Genomic DNA, 20,213 nt, shown 5'->3' with positions numbered 1-20,213 from the left:
TCTTAAAGAGGATTTAGCACCCATCTTCTTCCCTTTGTTTCTCCCAGCCTCCACCTTTCTTCCCCATTCTAGCCTTCATTTTCTATTGATACTACGTTGTCAAGATTTATAGCATTTATATTATGGTTTATAACTCTTCTAAACTTCTCTGTGCTTCTACAGGAAGATTCTAGAAATTGAATACTAATAACCAGCCTTTGTAATATGTGTGCTGATATAAGTATTAGTTACTATAGAGCCAAGTAGTGTGGAGCTGTTGAGAACCTCTGTGTTGTTAAACCTGGGCTCCTTAAAGGAGAAATATAATAAAGCCCTGCATGATTGTGGAGAGCTCATGGAAATCATTTTTAAACTTTAATATTATTGGGTTCACCAAAAGGTTCTTTCTTTTTTTCCCGTAAGATGGCTCTGGTAGCACTTAGTTATCTTTAACTTCATTCGAAACAATTTTGTTAGCTTGTATGTGACAGCTGTCATATCAGCGTGCATTTAAAAAAAGACATATCAAAATTGGTGAATTTTTGTATAGCCATTTTAATATTGAAGATGGAAGAAAAAAAGCAACATTTTCACCATATTATGCTTCATTATTTCAAGAAAGGTAAAAACGCCACTGAAACACAAAAAAAGATTTGTGCAGTGTATGGAGAAGGTGCTGTGGCTGATCGAACATGTCAGAAGTGGTTTGCGAAGTTTCATGCTGGAGATGTCTCACTAGACAATGCTTCACGGTCGGGTAGACCAGGTGAAGTTGATAGTGATCAAATCGAGACATTAATAGAGAACAGTCAATGTTATACCACGTGAGAGATAACCAACATACTTAAAATACCCAAACCAAACACTGAAAATCATTTGCACCAGCTTGATTATGTTAATCACTTGGATGTTTGTGTTCCACATAAGTTAAGCGACAAAAACCTTCTTGACTGTATTTCTGCATGCAATTCTCTACTTAAACGTAATGAAAATGTTCCGTTTTTAAAACAAATTGTGACGGGCGATGAAAAGTGGATACTGTACAATAATATGGAATGGAAGAGATATTGGGACAAGGGAGATGAACCACCACCAACCACACCAAAGGCTGGTCTTCATCCAGAGAAGGTGATGTGTATACGGTGGGATTGGAAGGGAGTCCTCTATTATGAGCTCCTTCTGGAAAACCAAACGATTAATTCCAACAAGTACTGCTCCCAGTTAGACCAACTGAAAACAGCACTCCACCAAAAGCATCCAGAATCAGTCAACAGAAAACTCATGATCTTCCATCAGGATAACGCAAGACCGCATGTTTTTCTTTGATGACCAGGCAAAAAAACTGTTACAGCTTGGCTGGGAAGTTCTGATTCATCCGCTGTATTCACCAGACATTGCACCTTCAGATTTCCATTTATTTAGGTCTTTACGAAATTCTCTTAACGGAAAAAATTTCAATTCCCTGGAAGACTGTAAAAGGCATCTGGAACATTTCTTTGCTTAAAAAGATAAAAAGTTTTGGTAAGATGGAATTATGAAGTTGCCTGAAGAATGGCAGAAGGTAGTGGAACAAAAGGGTGAATACGTTGTTCAATAAAGTGCTTGGTGGGACTTCCCTGGTGGCACAGTAGTTAAGAATCCACCTGCCAAGACAGGGGACACGGGTTCGAGCCCTGGTCTGGGATGATCCCACATGCCACAGAGCAGCTAAGCCCCGTGTGCCACAACTACTGAGCCTGAGCTCTAGAGCCTGTGAGCCACAACTACTGAGCCCTGGTGCCACATCTACTGAAGCCCACGTGCCTAGAGCCCACACACTGCAACTAAGAGTAGCCCCCCCCTTGCCGCAACTGGAGGAAGCCCGCGTGTGGCAGCGAAGACCCAACACAGGCAAAAATAAATAAATAAAAAAAAAAGTGCTGGTGAAAATGAAAAATGTGTCTTTTATTTTTACTTAAAACCTGAAGGCAGTTTTTGGCAACCCAGTACAATGTGGTTTCATCTTGTAGCCATTGAACTTTTCTTGAAGATGGGCTTTCTGGAGCTCTCAACCTTTTTTTGTAATTTGGGCAGCTTGCTTTCTGGATCTTGCTATACATCTGTCATCCTGAGATTACATTGCACTCCTGGGTTAAGTCTGTTATTTGGATCTCATGTCTTTCTCTTTTTTAGACTTCTTTTTGATTTTACTGGAATATAATCTTGAGTAGTTTTTTTTTTTTTAATTTTATTGAAGTATAGTTGATTTACAACGTTGTGTTAATTTCTGCTATACAGCAAAGTGACTCAGTTATACGTATATATTCTTTTTCATGTTCTTTTCCATTCTGGTTTGTCACAGGATATTGAGTATAGTTCCCTGAGTTATGCAGTAGGACCTTGTTTATCCATCCTATATATACTAGTTGGTATCTGCTAATCCGGACCTCCCAATCCTTTCCTCCCCCCACCCACTCTTGAGTAGTTGTTTTAGAAAGGATATGCTGGTGATAAACTTTCTAATTTCTTGAATGTTTGAAAATGGCTTGCATTTGTTCCTGATTGAAAGTTTAGATACAGAATTATAAGTTGGTAATACAGTTTTTCGTTTTGAATGTTGAAAGCTTTGCTTTAGGAATTTAAAACACTCAATATTGCTGATAGAGATCCATTGCAAATCTGATCGTTATCTTTTGTGGTAACCTTGTTTACAGTCTTTATGGTGATCTTATCTTTGGTGTTGTGAAATGTGTCTAGTTGTGGGCCTTTTTCATTCCTTCTGGTGGAACCTTTTCGGTTTTAAGGCTCTTCAGGTCTGAGGAATTATCTTCTATTTTTTTGATAATTTTTTTCCTATTTTCTCTGAGACTCTTGACAGGTGAATATCGGATTTCCAAGGTTGACATTTTATTTGTTTACATTCTGGAAGGTTTCCTTGACTTAGAACTCTTCCATAAAATTTATTTTAGTAATTATATTTTTGATTTACAAGAGTTTTATCCTCTTTTTCTTTATTTCTTCCCTTTTTTTAAAAATAGCAACCTGTCCTTGAACTCTCTTAGGATACTAATTCCTTCAAAAAGTTCTGTTGAGTCATTTCTCAGAATTGGTAATGGTTAATAGTGGTTTATGTATTTGGGTATATCATGCTAATTAAAAATTTTTAAATATTTAAATTGTTTAATAGGTACAAAAGGTTGTTTATAACAGGTAAGATGTAGGTAAATAAACATACATGTGCACACCACCCAAGTTAAGAAATAGTTCATTAGGTCAGCAGGGTGCCCTTCCCTCATCACATCCACATTATATAGATATATAAAATTATATATATATAAATCACACATTTTATATATACAAATTTTTTGTTTTTGTTTGTTTAAATTTTATACAAATTGAATAAAGCTGTATGTATTTGGGGTGTTTTGGTTTATCATTGTGTTTGAGTTTCCATTGTATAAATACAAATTTATCCATCCTCGTTGGAAATTTGTGTAGTTTCCTTTTTTTTCCGTATCTACACTTCTGAAATCCAAAAAGCTCTGAAATGCAAAATAAATAAATAAAACTGTGAACAAACTTAATCTGCATTGATATCATGTTATTTGTAGTCTTTATTGATCTCATTTAATGTGAATATTTAATACAGTATGTTTCACTGTAGAAACTCTAGGAGTAGCATTGCATTGCTGGGACTTAAGGATATTCGCATCTTCAACGGTACTGGATAATGCCAGATTATTTTCCAAAGAGGATTGTATCAGTATTTGCTCCCTCCAGGAATACAGAGGTTTTCATTCCTTAGCTTTCTTGCTAATACTTACTTTTATCAGGCTTTAAAAGTTTTTGCCAGTGAGTATGAAGTATCATCTTTTAGTTTTCAATTTTTTCCTTTTACTAATGAGTTTGAGCATCTTTTACTGTGCTGATTAACATGTTCTTCCCTCTTCTGAGATTCTATTCATTTCTTTTGCCCATGTTTGTACTAGGTTTTTTTAAAAAAAAATTTATTTCTTACTGATTTTATTATACAGTTGGATCTATCTATACTTTCTGGACTCTAGACTCTTAGTCTAACCGCACCATCACATTGTTTTAATTACTGTAACTTTGTACAGCTTCTGTAAAAACAAACTTTTATTGCTATAGGGCATACATAAGTATAGAAAGAAAGTACACAGATCATGAGAGTACAGCTAGATGAATTTTCTCAATATAACCATATGCAGGTCAGGAAATAGAACATTACTGGCACCCTAGAGAGTTCCCTTGAGTCCTCTCCCAGTGACTAAACTCTTCCTTCTTAAAGATACCTACTGGCCAGACTTTAACATCTTAGACTAGTTTTGCCTATTTTTTGAACCTTATATAAATGGAACTATATTATGTGTATACTTTTTGTGTCTCACCTCTTCCTCTCAATTTTGTTTGCGAGATTCATCCATATTGTTGTATGTAATTGTAGTTTTTTGTTCATTCCCTTCCAATAGCAAAATAATAGAGTTCTAGTTGCTCCTTGTCCTTTCTCGTCCACCCTTTTAATTTTAGACATTTTGGTGAATGTTTAGTGGTTTTAATTTGAATTCCCCTAATGAGAAATGATGTTAAGCCCCTTTTAATATACTTACTGGCCATTTGGATGTCTTTTGTGAGGTGGCTTGTCAAGTCTTTTGTCCATTTTTATATTGGGTCTTTTTCATACTCATTTGTAGGAGTTTATTATATATCCCAGATACCAGGACTTGCAGGTTATATTTTGCAAATATCTTCTGGTTTTCCCAGCCCTATAAGTCTATTCAAAGTTCTGCTGGATTTCTTAACTTATCAATTGCCCTTTTTCCATTGGCAGTTGTCTCCAGGGGAAAAGAGGCATCAAATGTTAGACTCCATTTTCTAGGCTTCCCTTCTTTCCACAGTCTTGGCCTCCCAGGTTCTTGCTGCCTTTTGTAGTGCTTCTTGTCTTCAAACAGATGTTTTTAATATTATGTTCAGTTTTTAAAGTTTTCATAGGGAGGGTTGGTGTGAAACCGTCTAGTCAGTCATTGAGGGACACAGAAGTAGGCCAGGTTCTCCTGCCTTGTACTTCTTCAAGGAACTTCTTGCTGGTTTGCTCCTCCATAAAACGTTAGTATCTTTTTTTAAAGTTATATAGATACACACATGCAACCTGTTGGGATTTTGATGGGAAATGCATTGAATTTGTAAACCAATTTGAAGGGAACTACTAGCATTTTGTTATTAAGTTTCTTAACCATGAACATTGTGGTATCCGTTTATTTAGGTCTTTTACAGTCTCTTTCAATAAAGTTTTATAATTTTCTTCAACAAAACTTTTACAAGTATTTTGTTAGATTTATTTCTAGGTACCTTATTTTTGTGTCAAATCATTAATGGTATCTTTTAAAATTATATTTTCTACCTTGCTGGTGTATAGAAGTACAATTCGACTTCATATAACAACCTTGCTATCCTTCTAATTGTGATAAATTGTGTATAGAATTCTTACGATTTTCTGTGTGGACAGATCTATCTGTGAATAATGACCTCTTTGTTTCCTCCTTTCCAATTCTTATGCTTTTTTTTTCTTTCTTTTTCTTGTCTTAATGTGCTGGCTAGGATCTCCAGTACAATGTTGAATAGAAGCGGTGATGGGGGCATCCTGATCTTGTTCCTGATTTTAAAGGGAATGCTATCAGAGTTTCACAGTTAAGTATGCTGCTTGCTGTAGGTTTATTGTAGATAATCTTTTCAGGTTAAGGGTGTTCCTTTCTTATTAGCTTTTTAATTAAAAAGAAAAAGAATGGATGTTGAAGTTTATCAAAAGCTTTTTCTGCATATTTTGAAAGGATCATATGTTTTTCTTCTGTAACCTGTTAACATGATGAAATACATTGATTGATTTTCTAAAATTTAAACCAACCTTGTGTTCCAAGTATAAAGTCAGCCCTGGTCTGTCCCTTTTTTCCATTATTGGACTCAGTTTGAATATAGTTAATGTAGGAGTTTTGTTTCTAATAATGAGTAATATTGACCTATAATTTAAAAGATATATATACTTTTCCTCTTTCTTCTGGAGGAGTTTATGTAAGATTAGAATAATTTGTTTCTTGAGTGTTTGGTAGAGCTCCCTTGTAGAATTGTTACTGTTTTCTTTGTGGGACACATCTTAATCACTGATTGAATTGCTTTGGTTATACGATTGCTCATATTTTCAATTTTCAAACTGGTTTTGGTAGGTTATACTTTTATAGAAAGTTATCCATTTCATTCACGTTCTTGAATTTATGGCATTAAATTGTTAGTCTCTTATTTTGTAGTTACTGTCCTTTTTATCTTTTTTTAAAAATGCTACCCTTTTCTTGATGAGTTTTAAAAGCTACAAGTGCCAATTTTAAAAAGCTTTTCAAAGAATCAAATTTTTGTCCTTTTTATGCTCTTTAATGTATCCTCCCCCTACTTAATTTCTGCTTTCTTTTATACTTCCTTTGGGTTTATTTCTATTCCTTTTCTAATTTCTTAAGTTGGACACCTTGCTTATTAACTTTCAGCACTTTGACAGGCGTAAATGATCATGAATTTCTATGTATTTGCTTTCCCTGCATCACACAAGGGATGAATTCTTTAATTTATTAGTTACTTAAAAGTTTTATTTCCAAACATATGGGTGATCCTTTAGTTAATTTGGTTATTGATTTGTAATTGTGTTGTGGTTAGGCAGCATGATCTGTATGATACAGTCCTTTGAAATCTGTTGCGACTGTGGTCAGTTTTTTGTATTTGAAGAGAATGTGTATTTTCTATTTGTTGGTGCATAGTTTTATATATGTCCAGTAGTTAAGCTTGTTAATTCTGTTGTTCAAATCTTATATCTTTGTTTTTTTAGAGAGCAGGTGTATGTTAGTCTTTTACTAGAATTATTTTTTCAGTTTCCTTGTAGTTTCTTTCAATTTTTAAAATACATTTTAAAATTGTTATTGGTACATGAAAATTTAAATTTATCATATATTGCTGTTGAATTGAAACTTTTACTCTGTGTAGTGACTCCTTATGTCTAGTAATGCTTTTTGTATTACATACTACTGCTTGATATTAACATATCTATTATTATTATTAATTTTTTTGGTCAGCTAGTTTTGCCTGATTTTTAAAATTCCCCCTTCCCCTACATTTTTGTGTTCTTTTATTTTAATCTCTTGTGACTGTCATGCTATTGAATTAAAAAATTAATCTGTAATAGTGTTGGTCTTTGTAATTTTAAATTAAACTTTTTATTAAAATAATTGTCAATTCACTGACAGTTTTAAGAAGTAATACAGAGACATCTGTGTACTCTTTACCCAGTTTCCCCCATTGGTAATGTCTTGCAAAACTGTAGTACAATATCACAACCTGGGTATTGATACTGACACAATATACAGACCATTTCCATCACCACAAGGATCCCTCATATTATTATTTTTATAGCCACACCCATTTCCTTTCCATCCCCTTAATCTCTGGGACCCACTCATTTGTTCTTCATTTCTATGATTTTGTCTTTTTAAGAATGTTACATAAATGGGCTCATATAGTTTGTCACCTTTTGGGTTCAGTTTTTTTAACTCAGCATAATTCTCTAGAAATTCATCCATGTTGTTAAATGTATTGGTAGGTCATCCTTTTTTACTGCGAGTAGTAGTCCATGGTATGGATTTGTTTAACCGTATACCTGTTGAAAGACATCTGAGTTGTTTACAGTTTTTGGCTATTATGAATAAAAGTGCTGTGAAGATTTGTGCATAGGGTTTTGTTTTTTTTTTTGACATAAGTTTTCATTTCTCTGGGATAAATGCCAGGAGTGCAGTTGCTGAGTTGTATGATTATTGTGCATATAGTTTTTTAAGAAATTGCCAAACTGTTTTCCAGAGTGGCTGTACCATTTTACACCCCTACCAGCAATGTATGGAGTGATCCAGTTTTTCTGCATCCTTGCCAGCATTTGGTGTTACCACTGTTTTTGATTTTAGCCATTCTGGTATGTACCTAGTGATATCTTAGTGAGGTTTTAATTTGCACTCCCCTAATGGCTAATGATACTGAACATATTTTCATTTGCTTATTTTTCATCTGTGTATCCCCATTGATGAAATGTCGCTTCATGTCTTTTGTCCTTTTTTCTAATTGGATTGTTTTTTTCCTGTTGAGTTTTGAGAGTTCTAGATATATTCTAGATACTAGTCCTTTGTTGGATTGTCTTTTCATCCTTTTAGCAGAGTCTTGCAAGGGCACAGTTTTTAATTTTGGTGAAATTCAGTATATTATTGTTATGCCTTTTGTGAATCTTGCTCTGAGTGTCAAGTATACAAACTCTATGCTTAGCCCTAGATCTTGAATATTTTCTTCTGTGTTTTTTTCCTTAAGTTTTACAGCTTTATTCTAAGATTTAAGCGTGTGATCCATTTGGAGTTATTATTATTTTTTTAAATAAATTTATTTTATTATTTATTTATTTTTGGCTGCGTTGGGTCCCCGTTGCTGTGCGTGGGCTTTCTCCAGTTGCAGCGAGTGGGGGCCACTCCTCGTCGTGGTGCGTGGGCCTCTCGTTGCAGTGGTTTCACTTGTTGTGGAGCACGGGCTCCAGGCACACAGGCTTCAGTAGTTGTGGCACGTGGGCTCATTAGTTGTGGCTTGTGGGCTCTAGAGCGCAGGCTCAGTAGTTGTGGCGCACGGGCCCAGTTGCTCCACAGCATGTGGGATCCTCCCGGATCAGGGCTCGAACCCGTGTCCCCTGCATTGGCAGGCGGACTCCCAAACACTGCGCCACCAGGAAAGTCCTGGAGTTATTTTTTATATAAAATGTGAGACTTAGGTGGAAATTCATTTTTTGGTCTATGGATGCGCAGTTGCTCCAGCACCATTTGTTGAAAGGCTGTCTTTTCTTCCTTAAGTTACTTTTGCACCTTCACCAAAAACTATTTGGGTGTATTTGTGTAGGTCTATTTCTGGGTTCTCTGTTGTGTTCCACTGACCTTTATGTCTATCCCTCTACTAATACTACATACAGTCTTAATTACTGAGCGAAGTTGTGAAATAGGATAGACAGATTCCTCTCTCTCTATGCTTTTTCAAAATGGTTTTAGCTCTTCTAGTTCCTTTATCTTTCCATGTAAATTTTAGAATAATCTCATCTATATCCATAAAAAGTCTTGGTGAGATTTGGGTAGGAATTGTGTTAAATCTGTGTATCAATGTAGGGAAAATTGATATTGTTACTTTGTTGAGTCTTCCAATCCACAGAAAATCCATTTATTTAGATCTTTTTAGACTTCTTTCATTAGTGTTTGTAGTTTTCAGCAAACAAGTCCTGTATATGTTTTTTTTTAAATTAATTAATTAATTAATTAATTTATTTATTTTTGGCTGTGTTGGGTCTTCGTTTCTGTGCGAGGGCTTTCTCTAGTTGCGGCGAGTGGGGGCCACTCTTCATCGCAGTGCGTGGGCCTCTCACTGTCGCGGCCTCTCTTGTTGCGGAGCACAGGCTCCAGACGCGCAGGCTCAGTAGTTGTGGCTCACAGGCCCAGTTGCTCCGCGGCATGTGGGATCTTCCCAGACCAGGGCTCGAACCCGTGTCCCCTGCATTGGCAGGCAGACTCTCAACCACTGCGCCACCAGGGAAGCCCATGTATATGTTTTGTTACATTTTTAAACATATGTATTTTCATTTTCCTAGGAGTGATTATAAATAGTATTTTTTTTTAAACATCTTTATTGAAGTATAATTGCGTTACAATGGTGTGTTAGTTTCTGCTTTATAACAAAGTGAATCAGTTATACATATACATATGCTCCCATATCTCTTCCCTCTTGCGTCTCCCCCCTCCCCATCCCACCCCTCTAGGTGGTCACAAAGCACCGAGCTGATCTCCCTGTGCTATGCGGCTGCTTCCCACTAGCTATCTATTTTACATTTGGTAGTGTATATATGTCCATGACACTCTCTCACCCTGTCACATCTCACCCCTCCCCCCCCCCCATATCCTCAAGTGCATTCTCTAGTAGGTCTGTGTCTTTATTCCCGTCTTGCCACTAGGTTCTTCATGACCTTTTTTTTCCTTAGATTCCATATATATGTGTTAGCATACTGTATTTGTTTTTCTCTTTCTGACTTACTTCACTCTGTATGACAGACTCTAACTCCATCCACCTCATTACAAATACCTCCATTTCATTTCTTTTTATGGCTGAGTAATATTCCATTGTATATATTAGTATTGTGTTTTTAACTTGTTTTCACATGTTCTTTTTAGTATATAGAGATGTGATTGGTACTTGTGTGTTGGTTTTTTATCCTGCTACCTTGCTGAACTCAGTTATTTGTTCTAGTAGTTGTTTTGCAGATTCCTTGGGATCTGCAAATACAGGCGGTTTTATTTTTTTCTTTTCAACACCTATGTCTTTTCTTTTTGTTGTCTTATTCCACTAGCTAGAACTTCCAGCACATCCTTGCCTCATTCCCAATCTTAGGGGGAAGTATTCATTCTTTCACCATTAAGTATGTTAACTCTAGATTTTTTTGTAGGTGCTTTCTGTCAAGTTCAGGAGGTTCTCCTCTATTCCTGTTTTTCTGAGAATTTTTATCATGACTGGGCATTGAATTTGTCAAATGCTTTTTTCTTCATTGCTGTGTATATAAAAGATTATGTATATATAATCATGTGATTTTCTTTTTTAGTTGTTAATATGGTGTACTTCATTGATTTCAAACATTGACCCAACCTTGTATCCCTGGAATAAACACTTCACTTGGTCTTGGTGTTAATTCTTTTTATATATTGCTGAATTCTATTTGCTAATACTTTAAGTATTTTAGCATCTGTATTCGTGAAGCATGTTGGTTTGTAGTTTTATTTTTTGAACTGTCTTTGTTTGGTTTTGGTATCAGGATAATACTAGTGTCATAAAATGAATTTGGAAGTCTTCTCTCATATTCTATTTTCCAGAAGAAATTATGTAGAATTGGTGTTAATTCTTATTTAAATGTTGGGTAGAATTCTCCAATAAAATGATCTGGGTGTGTGGTAATTTATTTTTTTTTTGGAGTTTTAAAATTAAGAATTAAATTTCCTGAATAGCTAGAGGGGGTATTCAAATTGTCAGTTTCATATTGAGTAAGTTTTGGTGGTTTGTGTCTTTCAAGGAATCGATCCATTTCAACCAAGTTGCCAAATTCATGTGTGGAGAGTTGTTCTTAGTATTCCCATTATTATCTTTTTTTTTTTTAAATAGATTTATTTATTTATTTTTGGCTGCGTTGGCTCTTCGTTGCTGCGCGTGGGCTTTCTCTAGTTGTGGCGAGCCGGGGCTACTCTTTGTTGCGGTGCGCGGGCTTCTCATTGCGGTGGCTTCTCTTTGTTGCTGAGCACGGGCTCTAGGTGTGTGGGCTTCAGTAGTTGTGGTTCACGGGCTCTAGAGCACAGGCTCAGCAGTTGTGGCCCACGGGCTTAGTTGCTCCGTGGCATGTGGGATCTTCCCGGACCAGGGCTCAAACCCGTGTCCCCTGCACTGGCAGGCGGATTCTTAACCACTGTGCCACCAGGGAAGCCCACCCCATATTATCTTTTTGATGCTGTGGTTTCTGTAATGATATCCCCTAATCTTGCTATTTTAATTGGGAAGTTTATTTCATTATTTTTTGTTGGGATTATTGATATATTTGCATTTATTTGTACCCCTTCATTTTGAGCATCTTGCTTTTGCTGGGTTTTGTCTCCCTATCTGTTTTCTTGCTGTCTTTTGGGTTGTTCATTTTCCTTCCCTCTTTTTCATGTTTTCCCCATTTTACTAGTTGTGAAATTAGTGCTTTTTTTTTTTGCTTTCTCACAGACTCTTGAAGTTTTCTTGAATTTTCTCTTGAAACTTTATCATATGTATGTAAATCTAAAATTACTTTCTTTTCCTTTGTTGCCTGTAGAATACTTTAAACTGCTTACCACTCTTCATGCATGCCATTTTGCCCAGCACTTTTGTTCTATCTTTTCTTAGCCTCACAAATTTGATATTATAATTTTATCCAGTTAATTATCTCCCTCCCCAGGTTTGTCATTTTCTCTGCTTATCATTCTGCTATCTTAATACTTATTCCTTTAGATTACTCTGGTTCAGCAGTGATGGGCTTTTACTTTCCCTTCAATGTGTTAGGTATGCTTTCCTCCTCAGGATTTTTGCACTTGCTGTGTCCTGTGCCTTGGAATGCTCTTCCTCTGATATCCATTGGGTGCTTTATTACTTTTTCAGTTACTTACTCAGTTACCTTCTCAGGGAGCTCTACTTTCTTTAAAATTGCAAATCCTCTACCTCTTCATTTCATTTCCTTTTCCTCCTTTATTTTTGTCCATTGTGTTCATCACCACATGTCATATTATGTATTTTATTTAATTCTTTGTTGTAAGTTTGATCTGTGAAAATTTACTGGAATTTTATTATATTTATAACTTAAGTTGGGGAGAATTGACATCTTTTCAGCATTTACTACTTTTGTCTAGTAACATATTCCTTAATTTATTCAAGGTCTTTAAAAAAATGTACTATCAGGTTTTTTTTAATGTAGGTTTTGCAAATTTTAAAAATTTATACCTTTGCATTTCATACCCTTATGTTACCTAGATTCATTTTAAAAAATACTGTTTTCCCTGATAAGTCATTTGAAAACCTATTTGATGTACAGAGAATTCAAAAAATTTTGTTGACTGATTATTATTGGGTCTGATTTTTCAGTGGATTTTCTTTCATTTCCAATATAAAAAGTTCTATCATTTGTAAATTGTTAATGTTACTTTTAAGTTTTTTACTGTCTAGGTTCTTTGGAATTCTCTTAAATGACAAAATATAATGTGTATTTTATAGGTCTTTATGATCCAGTATTTCATCTTTAAGTATATTTGTTATTGATTTCTGATAGGTATCCTTTATCATGTTAAGAGTTTCTTTCTATTCCTGTTTATTGAGAGGCTTTGTCAGGAATGGATATTATCAAATGCTTTTCTAGCATTTATCCACATAATCATATGGCTTTTTTGTGAACCAATAAATCTTTTTGTATTGTTTTCATTCTTTATCAATTTTCAGAATACTAATGAGTTGGTTTCCCAATATTTTCAAAGAAGATCAGTGAGTTGTTTTGTTAAGTATCATTATGTGCAAATGATATTTAATATATTTGATGTGTTTGAATCTGATGCAGTTATTAGTCTTTTTGCTGCTCAAATTGGCTTGTCTTGGGCTACTGGGTTGTTTTCTGTGTCCTTCTGACAAGATTCCAGTAGTCTTTGATAATTTCTTTGCTCTCTGAATAGGATGTTGTAGGCTTATCTTGTGCATTTTCTACCCCAGACTTGCCAGTTTCCTCAAGGAGCCTGGGTTCTTTTTGTGGGAAATGGTATTTAGACTACAGTCTTTTTATCCTAGCTTTAAACAAACTGACATTTTTTTGTTTAATTAAATCTAAAATACTTTCAGATTAATAGTAAAGTTGGGAAGATAGTACAGTGCCATATACCCCACAGCCAGTTTCCCATTCAAGCAAACTTTTTACTATGGAAACATTCTAACTTAACAAAAGTAGAGAATTCCCTGTGTACCCAATACCCAACAGTTATCACCTCTGGTCTTTTTTCATGTATGTCCTCACCTACTCCCCACAAATGATTTTAGAGGAAATTCCATATATTTTATATAAGTTTTATTCATAAATATTTCAGTATGTGACTATAAGGACAGACATCATCTTAACCAAGTAATTTACTAAATTTATGTTAAACCATTTTTATTTTCGTAGATTAAACTTTATTTGGGTACTTTGAGGGCTTATGTGTCTGTACTCATAGGAAACATTGATGTGTTACAGAAAGACTCATTATCATCTATCTTGGGAAATGAGAAAGAATAGGTGGTATACTAGGCGTTTCATCAGGCTTTTGCCTAAACTTTTGGTTGGATGAGTGGATTCCCCTGCTGAAGTTTGAAAAACAATAATTTGCATATTTTAAAAACTTGTGTTTTGTGTTCAACCATTTTTTCCATGTTTGTCTTCTATCCTATATTTGATTTTTCTGACTCTTATGCTCTTGAACAGTTTAAGGAACAGAATTCCATCTTTTCCTTGAAGAGTTAGTAGAATTTATTTACTAAGCTATCTTGTCTGGACAGATACTTTTGGAAGTGGAGGAGGACAAAGATAATATACCTCTTCTTGAATCAGATTGAGTAATTTATATTTTTCTAGGAAATAACTTACGTCTATATCTTTAAGTTATTAGAATATAACAGCATGTGCTGTTCTCTTTGTTTAAAGAAATTTGCTTAGTATTTGTGGTCTTTATGTTTCTTTTCTCATTCTCAGGACCATATTCATTTTCTTCCCCTTTTTTTGGCCTGACTTTACAGGCTTCTTGCATTTTGCTTTCTAAGTTATGTTTTCTTGCTTTTATCTTTTAATTCTTCACTCTTTTTGAGGGTGTGTGTTTGTTGTTACTTTTTTGCTTCTCAAATTGACTACTCAATTTATTTTAAATCTTGTATAAAATGGAAGCATTTAGGGAGATGGTCTCCCAAGCTTTGGCTTATTTTATAGGTTTTTAAAATGTGTTTTTTTAATTGTTTCTTTTAATAGATGATTTTCAATTTTGATTTTTTTAGCTGAGTAGTTATTTTTATCAGTGCGTTGTGAGGAAGAGATCCACGTCAAGTATCTCAAGTAAAAAGGGATTTAATTACAGGGACTACATGATTTCACAGGAGTACAGGGCCAGGAACTGGGGCCTCCTGTGACTTCTGGAATCGCAGTATCTTTCTAACTGGCCACATAGTTTTTCTTATGGCATCAGCTCAAACATGCCTTTGATGTATTGAATATGTACCTGATTTTTTTTTTAATCCATTCTTATAAGTGAAGGTGTAGATTGTTTTAATATTGTAGTTGGGATAGGCGATATTAATAATGTGATTTGTCAGTTTCTGTCAGCAGCTCCTCTCCCTTCCCCATATTATACATCATAGCAGATGGAGGATTTACAAAGCTGTATTGTTCTTTACCATGACTTTTTTTTTTAATAGATCTTTATTGGAGTATAATTGCTTCACAGTATAAATACTGTGTTAGTTTCTGTTGTGCACCAAAGTGAATCAGCCACATGCATACATATGTCTCCATATCCCCTCCCTCTTGAGCCTCCCTCCCACCCTCCCTATCCCACCCCTCTAGGTTATCACAAAGCATCAAGCTGATCTCCCTGTGCTATGCTGCTGCTTCCCACTAGCTAATTACTTTGCATTCAGTAGTGTATATATGTCGATGCTACTCTCACTTCGCCCCAGCTTCCCCCTCCACCCTGTGTCTTCAAGTCCATTCTCTATGTTTACATCTTTCTTCCTGCCCTGCAACTAGGTTCATCAGTACCTTTTTTTTTTTTTTTTTAAGATTCCATATATATGCGTTAGCTGACCCACTAGAGCTTCCCCGAATTCTGTGCTATTTTTGACAATTTTATAGCATCTTCAAGTGGCCTTCACTCCTATATGTAATGTTTCAGTTATATATAGTCCCAGCTTTAAAATTTTTTAATAATTTTGTGTTATTTAAATTTGACAAAGAAAAAGATTGATTTAAATTTCTAGTCTTAATTTATTTAGCTTTTCGTTAGAAATCAGATTGCTTATGTATCTTTTTAAAAATCAGTCATGCCAACATAGTTCTCTGTAGTTCATGAATTTCCTTAAAGTCAGTCAGCAAACATTTACTGAGAAATTTCTCTGTATAGAGCACATAGCAATTGTAACTGAAGTATTAGAGGGCAGACTTTGGGAGGCAGCAGGATGAATTGGATAAAATCCACTTGAAAAAAATTAGACTAGAAATGTAGACATCAGAGATTGGTGGAAAGTAACAGCAGAAATCCATTCTTGGTAGTATTCATAGCAGGCTCACCTTACCTGGTGGCTGCTGAAATTGGTTGAAGACAGAGTTTAAAAAAAAAAAAAAAAAAAAAGGCATCACTTTAAGAAGTGGGTTCCAGCAGAGTTTGCCAAGAAAAACATATTCATAGAATTTGACTTAGTAATCTCCTTAGAGAATATCTTTAATAGTGAATGCTAAATAAAGGAGAGGTTTTTTGTTGTTGTTGTTGTTTTAAAATAGAAATTGATGACCAGAAAGATAATGTGACTTTGCCAAGGTCCTAAGTCTTGATGCCAGGACTTGACCTTGAACTAGTGATTGCTGGTGTGAAGTTTTCCACAGGATACCATTGACTCTCCACACCATCGACTCTCAGCACCATCCTCTTTGAGCAAGTGCCTGGCAATACTTTATTTTGGCAACATTTTGCAGTGCAAAGACTGTCCTGTCTCCTGTTGTTTCCTTTGCCCTTCCCCAAACCAGGGGATTTCTGTTTTGCTTCAGAATCCTGTGATTCTGCATTCATAGTTGTAAGCCTTTCTCTCTTTCTTCCTTTTCATTTGTATGTTTACAATAGCTATTAGACCAATTACTTTAGCATTCTTTGCCAAATAAAGTTACCATTGGAAATAAGTATTATGAGACCTCCCAGAAATTCCTTTTTGAGAGTCAAGCTTTAGGGTGCCTTGTACTCTATTTTGTCATTTCTGTAAAACAAGTTTCCTTAAAGTGAAGAACACCTGAAAATAAGTGTAAGGAGAGAATCAGTGTATTCTGAGTTAGTTTGATTTCTTTAGAAAGAATCACAGCCTGATTGTTGTTAGCGTTCTCCATGATTTAATGTTATTTATGCTACTGTAATATAGGCAGATTTCAGTTGAAGTATTTTTTTAGAATTGAGGACTTTGGGAAAGATGCATTGCGTTTCTTGCTTGGGAGGAAACTTCCAAAAGCTATCATAGTCCTTATTATGCATGAAACCTTGACTGTTACTGGTGTGCCATGAGACGGGCCAAAAATTTTCTTGTTTTCCATCTTTGTTGTTCATAGCATAAGGGGTAAGATAAATAAAATCTTCCTTTTACACATGGGGGAAATGAAGCGAGTTAAAGTATAATGATCATGGTATTTGTGATATATGTTGCTATTAGAGTATGATTTAGAGCCATACTGTCCAGTGTGGTAGCTACTAGCCACATGTGGCTCCCTAAGCACTTGAAGTGGTGTTAGTCCAAATTGAGATGTGCTCCAAGTGTGAAATACACACTGGATATTGAAGACCTAGTATGAAAAAGATCTCATTGACACTTAAAAAATGACTATTTTTAAATCACAAAAACTGATTTCATCTTGAAATAATACTTTTGATATATTGGGTTAAATAAAGCATATTATCAAAATTAATTTAAAATTTATTTTAATGTGGCTACTAGAAAATTTAGAATTATATATGTGGTTCCTATTTCTATTGGACAGCACTGATCAAGAGTATAAAATGGTTGCTAGGATTATAACTTAGCATTCTCTGACTTGTACAATATGAAATTTGGAGACATAGTATATGAAGTAGAATTATGATGCAGCATGTACATGCAGATTACTTTGATATATTTAAATTTGTTTGCATTTTGGAAAACTAGCAAGTATTGCCAACAATTATTTTAAAAACCAGAGTTATAGCAATTGCTCCTGGGCTGTCAATGAGACTGAGAAGTGCAGAACGGAGGAATTATGAATCACTGCCAACTGTTGGTATGGCCACTGCATACTCACCAGGTTGAGAAGGAATCCCAGGCGGCTGTAGAGTGTGCAGCACTGAGGAGGAGGGCTGGGGAGAGTTTCCTTAAGGTCGGTTTCTGAAAGGGCTTTTGCTCAGCTCCAGGTCTTACCCCTCTTTCTGGCCAGATGGTGCATGTGTGGTACGGATAAATCTGACCCAAGTGTGGTTTACCTCTGAGTTCAGAATTGGCTGAAAATGACTTACGTAGGTGGGTTTATGAGGCAGTAAGTGGTTAGAATTTACTAGGTTTTGTTGAATTAAATAGAAGGTTCCTGTGAAACGGGAACTACTTATAATTTTCATTTTACACCCAAGAACAAGTAGGTAGAGTGGCAAGGAGGGTATCTTGCCTTTTAAGATTTATGACCACTCATATCCTTCCTCTTCAAAGCTATTTTTCACATTGGATACTTAGCTGGGAATTTCAGTCATTTTAGAAGTTTGACTGCTAAATAAGATGTATGTGGTTTTTAGCTTTAATATTTAAAAATATTCTTATTTTCTTATGTTGTGTGTTCCTTAATATTTGAGCTGGGGTGAAAAAATTCATTGGATTTTGTATTACAGTTCTGTCTTGATTTTGTAGATTTCTTGCTTAACCTCAGAAATTTTACAGGTACGTTGTTGCAGAAACCTAAATTTTTTTGGTTAATTGCTGATAATACTGTAACAGACATTCCATTGTGTATTGGTAGGGCTTAGTTTTGAAGAGGAACATTTTCATTGGTTTAGATTTCGTAGTGATAAAGCAAATATGGGTTTACACTTGGGCATAATCAGATAATGAAGTGGTTAGCAGAAACCAATAGACTATAGATTACCAAAATTGAGTACAACAAAGCATAATTAACACTATAACTTGACTGTAATTGGTGGGGGAGGGGTGGTGGCTATAGAAACAGTAACAATTCTAAGTGATATGTGAAAATGCTGGTTACTAGCACATGCCAGTTGATAGAATGCTGGAAAAATCAGGTTTTACAGTATATTTTAGATAGGATTTTTATATGCTTGAGGGTGACTGTTGGCTTATATCCCTTTTTTTTCCTTTCCTTTTAGAATATGGTTTCTAGTTTTAGGGTTTCTGAACTACAAGTGTTACTAGGCTTTGCCGGAAGGAATAAAAGTGGACGCAAGCATGACCTCCTGATGAGGGCGCTGCATTTACTGAAGAGCGGCTGCAGCCCTGCGGTTCAGATTAAAATCCGAGAATTGTATAGACGCCGATACCCACGGACTCTTGAAGGCCTTTCTGATTTATCCACAATCAAATCATCGGTTTTCAGTTTGGATGGTAGCTCCTCACCTGTAGAACCTGACTTGGCTGTGGCTGGAATCCACTCGTTGCCTTCCACTTCAGTTGCACCTCACTCGCCGTCCTCTCCTGTTGGTTCTGTGCTGCTTCAAGACACTAAACCCACGTTTGAGATGCAGCAGCCATCTCCCCCAATCCCTCCTGTTCATCCTGATGTGCAGTTAAAAAACTTACCCTTTTATGATGTCCTTGATGTTCTCATCAAGCCCACGAGTTTAGGTAAGTGTTAGAGAAATCTGTTTCTTCTGGACAAGAGAGTAAGTAAAGCAAGAGGCCTTCAACTGTTAATGATTTGCTGTTAATATTATAAAACTGAGGCATTAAAATACCAAATGTTTAAATGTACAAATAAAAAGAAATATTGGCAACCATGACAGAAATCTAGTATAAAACTCTTCATTAGTCAATCAGACTTTCTTCTTATAGCTTAGAACTCAAATTGCTTCTGTGTGTATACGAAAAGACACAAATCTTATTTGTTGCTGTGGTTCCACCTTTTGATGCTTTTGGTATTTTTACAAAGAGACTTAGTTTTTGTTTAACATAGCTTTTTAAACTGTTTTCCTAAGGAATAAATCTTTTATACTTAATTTTTTCCTAACGTGGCAGAGTTTGACACACGTTATTTAGCTTTTTGTTAATAACCATTGACTGCTCAGAAAATGTAATAAATTTTATATTAATAAACGTTGATACATGTGACTTTAACAAATTTATACCTAGGTTCATGACTTCTATGCTGTAATGGCATTATTTCTTACTGGCTAATGAAATTATTTACAGAGGTATTTGAATTTATTGATAAAATAAATTGTTTGGGAAATAGCATTTCATAGTTAGTCCGGGAGGTCATTTTCCTTTCCATCCTAAGAAGAACGCTTTTTGTGTCAAGTCATTTGAAAACTCTCTTAAATATATCAATGTGCTTTTTTAGTTTTGTATAGGACTATACTTGTATATCTTGGTTGAACTAGAAGGAAATTTTGAGGGGCAGGGCTGGTTAATGGGGTCAGTATGCCTGATGGTGGCAGGCCAGGGTGGCTATGCTTTTCCCAGGTCCTCTCTCCTTGCTTTGTTTTTGTTTAACAAAACTGAGCCAGGGAGGTAGAGTAATGCATTTTATCCCTTCATTACATTCATTCTGAAATAAGGATTCTGTATTTGTTCGCATTTGTGCGAAGTCCTTTGAGTAGAATTATTGCATCAAAGAATAAGGACTCTTGATAACA

The 20,213-nt window shown here is 35.4% G+C and overlaps 1 protein-coding gene across 7 annotated transcripts in view; it reads left to right on the top strand.

The window, feature by feature from the left end:
* The window catches only part of PIAS2 (protein inhibitor of activated STAT 2), a 94,505-nt gene that overhangs the window by 7,016 nt on the left and 67,276 nt on the right, over window positions 1-20,213 (top strand). For 5 of the 7 annotated variants that reach the window (XM_059895206.1, XM_059895201.1, XM_059895200.1 and 2 more), the window contains exon 2: window positions 18,729-19,203. In XM_059895206.1, the coding sequence (XP_059751189.1) occupies window positions 18,729-19,203 (475 nt within the window). Of the gene's footprint in view, window positions 1-5,574; window positions 5,664-7,863; window positions 7,973-18,728; window positions 19,204-20,213 lie in introns of all 7 variants that reach the window. The other 2 variants (XM_059895203.1, XM_059895202.1) reach the window with 2 other exon arrangements.

The sequence above is a fragment of the Balaenoptera ricei genome, chromosome 14 (genome assembly GCF_028023285.1).
Source record: "Balaenoptera ricei isolate mBalRic1 chromosome 14, mBalRic1.hap2, whole genome shotgun sequence".
Taxonomy (NCBI): domain Eukaryota; kingdom Metazoa; phylum Chordata; class Mammalia; order Artiodactyla; family Balaenopteridae; genus Balaenoptera; species Balaenoptera ricei.
This window is presented reverse-complemented; position numbering and strand designations above follow the sequence as displayed.